This window comes from Balaenoptera borealis (genome assembly GCF_965194805.1).
Source record: "Balaenoptera borealis genome assembly, chromosome: 1".
NCBI classification, from domain to species: Eukaryota; Metazoa; Chordata; class Mammalia; order Artiodactyla; family Balaenopteridae; genus Balaenoptera; species Balaenoptera borealis.
In genome coordinates, this window is record NC_138860.1 from 45,297,950 (window position 1) to 45,310,466 (window position 12,517).

Sequence of the window (12,517 nt, forward strand, 5' to 3'; positions counted from 1 at the left end):
TGTATTCAGTCTGAGCTTTGCTCAAGTCTGGACCATCTCAAGTAGTAAAATTCCAGAGCTAAGTCTCCTGAAAATACAAGTGCCAAAAGTTGTTCTTTAAGTAAGCAATACATATATGAATATATATTTGTGTGTGTGTGTGCGCGTGTGCGTGTATATATATATATATATTCTTGTGATATATAAAACTAACTCCCCCCACGTCTCCCCTCTCCCCCTCCTCCCTCTTCTTCCCTCTTATCTCTCTCTCTCTTTCTCCCTCCCCACCTCCTTCCCCCCACCCTGCATCATGAGGTCAATTTTTATATTTAACAGAAAACAAACACGGCAATGTATATTCATCCCCTGAAACCACATAAACCTGCACAGACACATGAAAATGAAAGTTGTGAGGGAGATAGAGTTGCATAATGCATTGAATTGCATAATTCCTTAAAGGTATATAAGAAGGGTCTGACTTTGTTAACTTAGAGTTTTTTATTTGAATTCTGAAATATAACTAATTTGTATCAGTAGTTTCATTCATCATTTTGTCTTTATAATTCTACTGATGGCAACAACTTACCAAGTTGCCAAAGACACTTCAGATAGAAAAAAATGTTTACTGAAAAAAGAGAAGTATGTGCCCTTTCACAGGAAACACTGCTCTTGAAATTAAAGGGAAAAAAATGGTAACCTCCGAATTACAGTGATAATTATGTTCAGAAAATAAATTCCTGTCAACAAGATTAAATAAGAATGAATAGAAATGCTATCAGTCAAGGGAGTAATAAAACAGATTACCATGCTGTCTTTTCTAAATACAAGACAGTATGGGAGTGGTACTGGAAGAAACTGAACCTTTAAACCCTGAGAGGAGTTGGAGAAAAATGAGGTCTCTGTCCAAAACCTAATGGGAAAACGCTCATCAAACAAGGGATCAGAGAAGGAAGAGGGCTAATCTCAAAGCAGGCCCTTGCCCATGCCTTATTATTTCTCTTCCAACCCATTTCAATTCTTCTATTCTCATCAGCTATTTTCAATGAATTAGTGTTTATACCAGTTGTTTTCCAGTTACGCCTAATTCTAAGCAATCAAAAAATGAAACATTTTTGGTAGGCTCATGCCTGAGTCCAAAAGAATGTCTATTGGCATTACAATATTTACCCTTATTCTAACATGACTACAACCTACTAAGCCTAGTTTCAGAGTCAAACTGTATTTTCCTTTCACATGGAATACCCATTGTTTTGGATGTCTTACTTGCATAATTTTCCCTTTACATATAAAATTTATAAATGAAACTCAGTTACAAGCTGAACAAAAGTTTACCACCCTCAGTTCTCTTTCTAAAAATACAGCTGTGCGATTCTATAACCCAGAAAACAGAATGTACATGTGGAAACCATTAAATTACATTGAATTTAATTAAAGTTGCTCCCAATCAAGTATAAAGTAAATCAAAATGACTGTAGAATCCTAATGCATCAGTGACATTTGGTATTCATCACTTGTAGAAAATACAGCAGGGCTGTACTGAGGGACAGAATATTTCAGAGCCCAAACTTCAAATCTCCATAATCAAAAAAAGAAAATACCGCATCCCAGGCAGTCCACCATGCTGCCCTTTACTAGTCTGAAGAAGGTGGAATCCAAATCAAGGCATCAAAGAACTGCTGATCTCAATTCCAGGAATATTAAAGGTTAACAATGACAACCCTTTCCAGGCTTTCAGGTTATCACCTGTCAGTAGTAGGAGTCTAACTCTTCAGAAATTGATCTTTCCATTTATTGGAACTTATTTCATGTTGAGCCTTAAGAGGATATTCAGTTCACTTCCATTTAAATAATCATAAAGAAGAGACTATGTACCAGACGCTCAATATCTGGATTAATAAATCAGAAAATAATGTGCCTTCATACCTTAAAACATTTCAAAAGCTTCATAATTTACATGAATTATAATAGACCATGGTCCTGTCAAGAGGGAAACAGCGTGGAAGCAACCAAGCATAACAAAAACACCACCGAATAGCTTCTCGTGATCAGGAGACATATAGAAGTGTGCAGGGTTACCTCCAGGCAAAAATGGGAAACTGCAAAATGATATCTTGGAATTCTCAGTATCCATTTCAGTAATCCTCCTCTTCTCTGCTACTTAAGAGAATTCCCTCCTCCTTCAAGGATTCTGTACCTTTTCATTGGGACCTTTTCTTTTCCCATCAAATTAAGACACTGCCTTGGTCTCTGGTTGGAAAGGACTCCTGGTCTCCAAATGTCTCTTTGAGAGAGATTCAAATGTCTCTCTTGTTTGCTCAGTGAGAAGGAGCCAGAAGAGGGCAGGGGCATGGTCTAAGGAGGCCCTTGTAGCCAATCATCATTTGCTTATTCAAGGGCTAGGCATTCACCCTGCTTGCACTTCCTCTGGGAAGGCTTTCTTTCTTCCTGTCTTCTCTCTGCTATGACCCCTCTCTACCTTTCCTCTGTACTACCTCAGACTCTACCTGCCCACTTTCTCTTCCTTTCTGTTCCAACATTCACATATGGATTTTACATGCTTTCCAGCACATTTGGCATTATCTTTGTTACTAATTGAAGAAGTCGTAATGTTGTGATTCTTTTTATTTAAAGTGATAAAAATATATTTATACTATGTAGGTTATAATAGGTCTTCATGAAAAAAATTAATAGAATGTATTTTTACTAATAAAATCATTATAATTTGTGAATATTACATTTATATAGAAGTTGGAGATAGATAAGTTTGTTTGTTTTTTTTTTAGAACAAGTAAGTAGTCATTAAACAAAATTGGTGAACTAAGATCTAGGTCATCTCAAAGGAGGAGACTAATATATAGAGTAGATAAATGAGGAATTTTAAAAATCAACATGAATATAGAAGAATGGAGACCCGGTTTAAAGTTTGCATAAGGAAACCTGAGGGACTTAGCTGGTGACTGGACCAGTATTCAGTAATGGGATACTCCTGCCCAAGAAAGCCTGTATAAGCCTTGAACACCAACAGAGGCTCCCAGATATTGCTCCACAGGAGCCCCAGGTATCATCTGCTGAGGAAGGCCAGTGCTATCAAATCTCTAACTGATGCTAGTTCATGCCTGTGGTACTGATAAGTTTCTGGAAGGGATCCGAACATCTGAAGGGATAACTGAACAAATAATACGCAAAATCAATACCAAAACCAAGACTCTCCTAGTCTTCTTGAGACTTTTTCAAGGCCTAAGAAGAAAAAAAGATGGCTTCTTGAGAACTGCTTCAGATCAATTTGGATTGAGAAGAAACTCTTTAATTTTCCTTAAAGAAACTCTTTAATTTTCCATTTTGTTGAAAGTGAGGTTTATAGGTTTTTTCTAGGAGTCATGGCTTTAGATCAAGAAACATTCTCCCAAGAAAAACATTTTGACCTCCATCCTTACCATCACCTAAAACCTGACAAAATCAGGTATAGTACTTATTGTGGGGAACAGAGCAATCCCTTGATTGACTTAATAGCATGAATGGAATAAATCCAGGCATCATAGGTCAAAGGAGTCCTCTTTCTAAATGTTATTCTGTCACATATATTTGCAATATTTACTCCACAATGACTTATGTATGTACCCTTAAGAACATCCCCACACATCCACACTTTGAAAAGAAAATCAAGAAATGTCCCATCATAATCCACACCCACCCCATTCTAAGTGTGTGTGTATTCTGCTTTGAAAAAGCAATGCAACGGTCAGAATACCCTTCTATACTCTTTGTCCTTTGAAGTGCACACAAAAGATCATTAAGAAATCAGCCAACTCTTTGCTTCTGGATAGGAATACCAGGATGGACAGCTAGAAAGGAGCCAATCATTCCCACTCGGTGCCCTCCAGTCACTTATTTTAGTCCCCATCCCTCACTTCCTGGGAATACAGGATTGTTTGTCCCTCAGAGAATTTATTACCCTAGCAGAAAACTCCAGCAGCAAACTAAAGTTTGAATAGATGCTTCATTCAGGCACCAAGAAGTTTCAACAATAAAAATAATCAAAACCGCCTACAAATACAACTGCAGGATAAACACTACCTTTCAGTCTCTCAAAATGCATCTTGTTCTCGTGTCTCTCCAAGGTGACTGTGAGGTTACACTTAAATAAGCTTACCACACTAAGTAGCATGAACACATGCTGAGCAAAGGGAGTAATTTTCAATTTACAGTTATCATTCTCATTAGCTGCTCAGTAACTTTAGGTGAGCCAATAACCCAAAGTGACTGGAGGTAGAAGAGGAAGTCAAAATCTTTAAGAAATAAACTTGTTTCGTTGAGGATGAGACCAGCCCTAGACCTACATCTGTCTTTAATTCTCTACTTTCCTACTTTGAAGTAAAATACAAAGAGAAATGATATAAATAAACGTAAATTTGATTAGCTTAATAAGGTTACTTAAACCAATCTTTAGAAGAAAAGTAGCAAAGTGAAAAAGGACACTGGCTTTGACATTAAATACCTCCACTTTTGAGACTAGCCTTGCTCCTTGCCAGTTTGGTGACCTGAGTAAGACATGTTACCTAAGATCTCAAAGCTTGACTCTCCTCATTTGCAAAAAAGGAAGATTAATATTTGTGTAGGTTTGAAATGAGAGGATGACTTTAAAATACATGCAAAATCTTTCACAAGGCACATGTTCCATAGTTGTTGTTCATTTATGGTATAATTATTTGATTATTTCTGTTAAAAGAACCTCGGAGTACTAGAGATAATAGTAGTAATAGCAGTAACAATAGCTAACGTTTATCAAGCCCTTATTTTAAGCCAGATGCTGGTTCTACTATTCTTGTAGCTTTCACACGTATTATGAATTTTATGTATTGGACTCTATCTCACTTTCTTCCCTAAATTAAATACATGCCATTCCTCCTGTAAAAGTGTATATATATGCTGATATATATGCATTTGTAAGTCGAATGCATATTTGTAAGTCAAATGCATATTAAGAAAACTTAAATGGAAATGAAAACTGCTCTCTTCAGTTGAATCATGTCCAACACCAAACATGAAAATCACATCTTTTATAGCTCTACATTATATTTATCCTAACATATAATCCTTTCCCTTTTCTTGTTCTAGTCAATTTTTCTTTTTACTTTCTTAATTTTTTTGGTTATGTATCAGTTTTGTTTTTTAAATTCATATAGAAGACTTCTATAAATATAGAAATAAAAAGGACACTTTTGCACAGTAGCATGATTTAGAATACTTGAAATTAAATAAAATGTACACTGAATTGACATCATAAATCAGCATTATCCTCTGTTTTAACAGTCTTTGCCTATCTGGCCACAGTTTTTCATATTCTCTGTTGGCAGTTAATTCTAACATCAACTGTTCTTATTCTACAGCAGAACATTTTTTCCCCTTAACCTTAGTTTATTCTTCTGTTTCAGTTAAAGAATGACAATAATTGGACCTTACCCTAATCTTCACAACTCTATCTTGTTGCTATGTCATGATGCTGTTCTACATATTTTTACTCTTATTCTTGCTTTTATTAAGGTCAATTTTATCAAAACACTTCTCAAAGAAAAACTAAATTATGTGTGAAATTTTTCAGTTCTGGGGATCAACCATCTATATGAAAAAATTGTAATTCCATTACTGTAGAAATATCTTCCTTCTCTACACTTCAAATGTTTGACTAATATGCTTTTTGTTCTTTAAAATGTTTGGATAAAAGGCTTGAAAGCATACCATTGCGAATACCATTTTCTAAAAATCAACAAGCTTTATAGTTTCTTACAAAGAATGTGACCTGAGGCAGGACTTCGCACTGCATATTTACAAGGATATTAATTCCCAAAGCCCTGTGTGATTTGAATACCATTGCTATCATTTGTCTTCCCTTCTTTTCCCCAGAGAGAAAGCTCAGATACTTTTCAAGTTACTTCTCTGCATTCCAGATGAAAGAAGATGATGGAAAATGAAATTAATGTTATAAATTTAATGATTTAAGTTTAGCTATTTTTGTCACGTTTTTCTTGGAAATTTTTAAATTGCTTTTCCTCAAGTTAATTCCATATCCCTACAGGAAAAATAGCTGAACCTAGTAAAAAGTTAATGGGCAATTATTTAATTTACTTCCAACTGAATTTACTTTTCTTGCTTTCAAAACGATTAAAGTGTGAAAGGAATATTTTTTAAGGTTTCTTTTTCAGAAAATCCAAGTTAATTTTAATAAGATAGCAATCCTTGTTGCTCTTTATATCAGTGATTTGGGGGGAGTTACTAAAAATGGTAGAAGGGGAACTGAAGAAGTGTCTGGAAATTATACACACACACAATTTAGTATTATTCTAAAATTTTATGAAATTTGTAAATTTTAGTTTCTCAGAGTGATTTATGAAATAAAATATTCTCTAAGAAAACACTGAAGAGAAAACAAAATATATTCTTTAGGTTAGATGTTAAGCGATAATGTAGCCTAGTGTCTTGTCATATTTGAACCTTACTTGATGAAATTTTTTGCCATTGATTAAAAAAGGAATAATTCACTAGAAACTTTGAAAGTAAAAACACTTCTGTGGTATTCCCAATGCCTATAACAATGCACGATTTTGAATGAAGAGAAAAAGTAAATATTTGATTTCTTCCTTGGCTGGTTGTTCTAATTAAGCATCCCCTTGGATCCCAAGACAATTCAAAAATAAATTCCATAGGATGCAGACAGTAAAGAGGAAATCTCCAGAGAAATGGACACCAGCTTTCATTCCAGGGGAGAAAGAAAGATTATTTTCTTGAACAGAGATGTTATATGACCCTATAGAGTGTCTGTATCAAGTTCAATTCCAGAGGTTGGCTGGGGAGAGAATCAATGGAGTATGATTAAGAATCACAATCCTTCACCCTGGAGACAAATGGAGCAAGGAGGATAAGGGCACTCCCTGAAGATCCGTCTGAACAAAAGAAGGGGAGAGGCAGGAAATCAGGAAGTGCCAGCGCCAGGTCTCATTGAGAATGTAGGCATTTTCATTCGGGCCAGATTTCCAAGAATATATCCCAGCTGAATTCTCTTTTGCAGAGAAAAAAAATGAATAGAGTAAATCTCTTCTTAACATTCTATCAGCTAGAAATCTCCATTACTTGGCCCTTCTGAATCTTTATATAATGAAAACTGATGATTAGGTTTTTAAGTATTTTTGTACCACCAAAGTAAAGCTTGTATTATATTTGATATAGTTTAACTGTTAAATATACATTTTTAAAAGAAGCCACCCGTGTATGACATTCATTTATAGCTATTTGAGTCCACTCTACTGCCGACACTTGTTCATCCCACAGTGGACCAGAGGCTCAATGAGAGCTACAAGGCTCTTGCCCTCAGGAGCTCATGACAAAATACCAGAACATAAAAATTTTAAACAATTAGGGCAGTACAACTTCTAATTCCTATGATCCATGTACAGGATAGAAATTTTTCTGTAAAAGTTTTTTTCAAAGAATGTGGACATCCAAAGCGGCAAAGAAGTTGTTATATCAAGGGATAGAAAAGTAAATTGTCAGTAAGTATCAAGATAATGACTGAAAAAGAATGACATGGTTTAAGAGAAAGGAAATGGAGGATTAATGAAAAAGATTATCAGAAGAAATTGAATAAAAGAGAAAAACAGTCAAGGGATAACTATATACACCTATTTAGATATTTATGAAACATAATTCAATTTAGTATGCAAATTAAAAAGAAAGACAGTCACAATAAAAAATCACGATGGAATACATATTTGGAATGCCAAACTTTTGAGTCTTTTTCATCCTATGCCCCAATTATGCTCATACCGTATATAATTCCAAATCAAGTCACGCACCCTACAGTGAACCAATAAAGTATTAAACTTCAAACTCTAATTTGGACTCTGTTAATTTGTACATAATGGTTTGTTGATTAGTTCGTTCATTCATTTTTGCATTCATCAAAAATTCAGCACGTTCTATATGCCAGGCATTTTACTAAGGGATTCACTGATGAGCTAAATCAGACATAGTTCTTCACTGTGAAATGCCAACAGGTTTGTGACAGAGAGAGGCAGTGAGATATGACCAAGCCTGGAGGATAGGGCAGGATTTTCTGAGGAAGTGGTATTCCAGATGAGATTCTGAATATAGGATTTTAAACTAGGTTAAAGGAGCATAGAGGTGAGGGCAGGATGAAGAACAAGAACTTCCTATGCAAGGAGAACAGCATGTGCAAAGGCCCTGTGGGGAGACAGGTGGGGATACAGACAGGAGGAGGCTCTATGCAAGGCCCCTATGGCAGAGCTCAGGGCCCAAGGGAAGACAGCGGCTCTAGGCAGGGCTCTAGGTTGACAGGCCTCAGGTCACTCATGAACTTGGGAAGACTTTAATGAGATGGGGGTAGGAGATGAGTGGACAGGGTATTAGGGGGAAATGTTCAGAGATGTATTTTGAGATTATTTTGTCTGCCTGTCAGAGTAGAGAAAGGCCTGGAAAAATAAAAAGAAGAGTAAATGAAGGAAAGTCACTTAGAAGCTTTTTTGCATTAATTTAGCCTAAAGATACAGTAACTGGGACTAGGACAGTGCCAATATGCCAATAGAAAAGAAGAAAAGTCAATTGATATCAAAATTATTTAGAAAGTTAAAAACCAAGACTTGATTCATGGTTTGTATATTGGGGTTGGGAGGGGGGCGGTGGAGAGGCAGGGAACAGATATAGTAAGGATAACTTAGATCTTTGGTAGTATAACCAGAATATTGTAGGCATCATTCACAAAGATAACAAACACAGAACAAAGAGCAAGGATTTAGGACCAGATTTGGGGCAGTGGAAAGAGAACATTTGTGAATTTCACTTTGGAGGGCCATTGTGACATCCAAGAGCCTGACACAAGGGTCTATTTCTCAGAGGAGAGGCCTAGGCTAGAAACATATTTATGTGGGTATGGATAATTTCTCCTAAAGAGAAGATATAAAAATGAGAGAAAAAATAGGGCCACTTTCAAAACCTTCTAGGATCCTAAACACTTAATGGCCAATTGGACAGAAATGAGCTGCCTAGGAAGCTGAGGAAAAGTGGGGAAAAAAATGAGAGCATACATAAGGGAAGAGAATGTCTCAAGAAGAAGGGAGAGGCCAGTATTGCCGAGAATTACAAAGATGTTAATCTAATATGCTGGCAAGTGAAATGTTACCACTGCATTTAGCAAAATACAAATCATGTATCACCAACTAGAGCTACTTTGACAGAGCAGGGGTGTGGCGACTAGATCGAAGTAGACTGAGGAGTAGATGGGGAAGGGATGTGAAGAAAAGATGACAGTCAATACAGACAATATTCTTGACACTGAAGGAACTGAGAGAGATAAGTTATTTGTAGGAGGATTTGAGAAAAACAGAGATTTGTTGTTGTTTATTTTGTTTTGCTTATAATGGTTTGATTTGTTGGGATGCATTTGTTTTGGGGGGAGACTTAAACATATTTAAAAGTAAATGGGAACCCTTAAGCAGTTGAAAAAAAAAAGAAAAAAACAGTTTGACAGGTTAAGATCCTGAGAAAGCTAAGGAGTTGTGATTAAGTAGAGAATGAGGATAGGATGGATACCGGATGTAGGTGGATGACATGCTAGGTACGGGGAAGCAGAGGGCTTCCATTTATATATGCCTGTGTGTGAAACAGTAAGTGAGATAGCTTGCTCAGAGTAGATCATTAGCTGAAATAGCTAGTAGTAAAAGGGTAATGGGATAGAGGTTTAAGAAGAATAGATAAGATTTGCAACTGTCATTGAGAGGAATGGGAGATTTAATTGACCAAAGAAACACAGTAGGATCATGGAAGTATTAAGAGTCCAGTGAAAATAGGTGGTTATGTATTTACAGTGGAAGCAACCTGCCATGTTGTGAGGTTTCAACAGCACTTGGCCATCGGTGGACATAATTGCAGTCATTCAGGAATGAGGTTTTGCCTTTTGAACAGAAAAGCAATGGACAAGAAAGAAAAGGAGTGTTTTTGAAATGATAGGACTCTGAGCTAGATTGGAAGAAAGTGAAAAAGGAGAGATCTGATGGCCTGGGAGACAGGATAGGGGTCAATGGACTAGAGTGCTTGATGAGGGTGAAGGAGTAGTTGTAGTGTAAGTAGCTGCAAAAACAAGCTTGGTGGAGCTGCTTGAATTAGTGATCTGAGAGATGGAACAGACTGGGGTGATCATAAGATCCAGAGGGTGTGTGTGAGAATAGAAGACTGAGATGGAGTAATGACAAGGTCATTGAAGACAAATAGCAGGTCAAAGAACTGAGAGGAGAAGGTTCTGACAGGTCATTCCCGTCAATGCTGAAGTGCTCCGGAATGATGGCAGCCCGAAAGGGGAAAGGTAGCCAATGATTCGGGTATCAATACCTTAAATGAATGATGAGGAGTGGCCAAAAGATTTGTAGGTGATTGCAGCAGAGACCATCCATGGAGGATAGAACAGTAAAACAGCCTCAAAGAAGCAATTCTTTTTTGATTAATGGATTTGGGAATAATGACCTCAAAGCAGCAGTGAGGAGAAGGTGTATATCAACCCTATATCCAAGTCCTGTTTTCAGAATAACATTTAAACCAATTATTCATCTTCTCTACTAACAAAATTATACTTACAGTCAAAAATTTTATAAAGATGACTTACAGCAAAGAATATCAAGATTGCCGTAATTTTACCATTACTATTACAGGGAAAGAATTAACTGCTCCTTATGATTCTCAGTGAAAGGAGTCATCTGGAGCAGGAGTCAGTAAACTTCTTCTCTAAAGCATCATACAGTCTGTCACAACTATGGAATTCTGCCATTGTTGCATGGAAGTGGCTATTGACAATGCATAAATAAAGGTGATATTTTGAACCCAATCTGTCCCACTACCATAGCTATCATTCAAATCAAGTCAGAAAAAGTGGTATTAGAATTTAAAAACCAATAATCACTGCTTTCAGACTTAAAACTAAAGAAAATCAGCCAAAAGCTCATGATTTTCCTTTCCCTTAAAAGAAATAAAATTGAATGCAAGAACTCACCTGAACATAGAGTTCTCTGAGTTCATACTGAAACTTCTTGGGATCTGTGGTAACTGTTACTGGGCCAATTTCTGTGGAGATAAAAATGACATAGGTCAAAAATAGTACTCAATAGCGTTAAAGACTTTAACGTACTATGTCTGCAAGTGTCTTTTCACTATGCACTACATGGTTATTTAACAATTAGAAATGGCAAAACAACAAAGACCACTTCTCAATTTATAGCAACCAAAGAATACCTTAAAATTTGCTGTAAATTATGCATACCTAAAAAAGTGGATTTTTAGCCTTAGAAAATGCAAAGAGGTAGTCAAAAATGTCACAGGACAAAGAGTCAGGAGACCCCAGTTTCAGTCTCTTTTTACTCTCACCAGTCAGTGATATTAATTGAGCACCTACTTTGTTGTTGAAGTCTAAATGAATCACTTATTCATCTTTTAATTCTGCTTTCTCAACTATAAATTGTAAATTTGTCTGCAAATAAAAAATTTAATACTAAACAAAAAGAAAACAAACGACCCTTCCCTGTCTATCCCACAGGGTTTTTAAGAACTTGTAGAAGCACAGATATGAAGATATTAAAAGTTCAGAAAACAGTCCCTATCACTTCCTTCACCATGGCTGGTGTTGCTGTCCATCACTATCACCATTCTCCTAAGCTGGCTTTGACCACCATAATTATCTTTGAGGTCATTGACACCCTCATAACTGCCTTAATGTACTGCACAAACCATTGTTTCAAGTGGAAACAGGTGAGGGGACCACTGCATTCCTTGGAAAACCAAGATCTAAGTCAGGTGAAGAGAAAGAGCCCAGATACCGGTGTGGGTTAAATTGATTTATTGATTGATAGAACGATAGCGAGACAGATATAAATATATAGATATACATATATACAGCAGGTTTATAATAAACATTTTAATGTGCCAAGACCATTTTCTAAAAACAGAAAATCAACCTTTAAAATAGACAAGCAGAAACTGGCCTTTACAGGTATCAATAACTTCCCCCAGGAAACATTCATATATTTAAGTAATAGTATTAAAATTCATCCGAGTATCATGTGTACAGACATATCACCTTAAATTCCTAGGGTGGATGAAAATTTTTCTATTTTATCTAATGAAGATAACAATACAAAATTATAAAAATACTTAACATTTAGTTTTTATAAGACATTATCTAGCTTCAAATGCTTACTGCTAGAAAAGGACTTTACGACTTCAAAGGCTAATAATTAATTAGCCAGGCTTTCTATAATGTGCTAACTGTGATATAAAAACAGACTTTTAGAATTTTAGAAATAAATGAGGTAAATTGGAAAGGAAGCACGATATGCCTGTCATAAGCCATGTAATTTTTCTTAGAAATTACATGAAAAAAAGGTCTCCATCCTGCACCATAGATTAGACACCTTGCAGTATGCAAAAGGAATGGAGAGGCGATTGAAGAAACTGTGTGAAAGTGCAAACATCTGCATTCTATACA

The 12,517-nt window shown here is 36.1% G+C and overlaps 1 protein-coding gene and 2 long non-coding RNA genes across 7 annotated transcripts in view; 2 read left to right on the forward strand and 1 right to left on the reverse strand.

Annotated features, from left to right (window-relative positions):
- The window catches only part of HMCN1 (hemicentin 1), a 510,534-nt gene that overhangs the window by 390,710 nt on the left and 107,307 nt on the right, over window positions 1-12,517 (reverse strand). For all 5 annotated transcript variants that reach the window (XR_014247210.1, XM_082401086.1, XM_082401087.1 and 2 more), the window contains exon 2: window positions 11,030-11,100. Coding sequence is in view for 4 of the 5 variants with exons in the window: in XM_082401086.1 (XP_082257212.1) it covers window positions 11,030-11,100 (71 nt within the window). In the remaining variant the exon portion in view is untranslated. The remainder of the gene's footprint in view (window positions 1-11,029; window positions 11,101-12,517) is intronic.
- The window catches only part of LOC309633518, a 339,904-nt gene that overhangs the window by 176,941 nt on the left and 150,446 nt on the right, over window positions 1-12,517 (forward strand). The window lies entirely within an intron of this gene.
- Window positions 1-12,517, forward strand: part of LOC309633571 — a 190,300-nt gene that overhangs the window by 63,455 nt on the left and 114,328 nt on the right. The window lies entirely within an intron of this gene.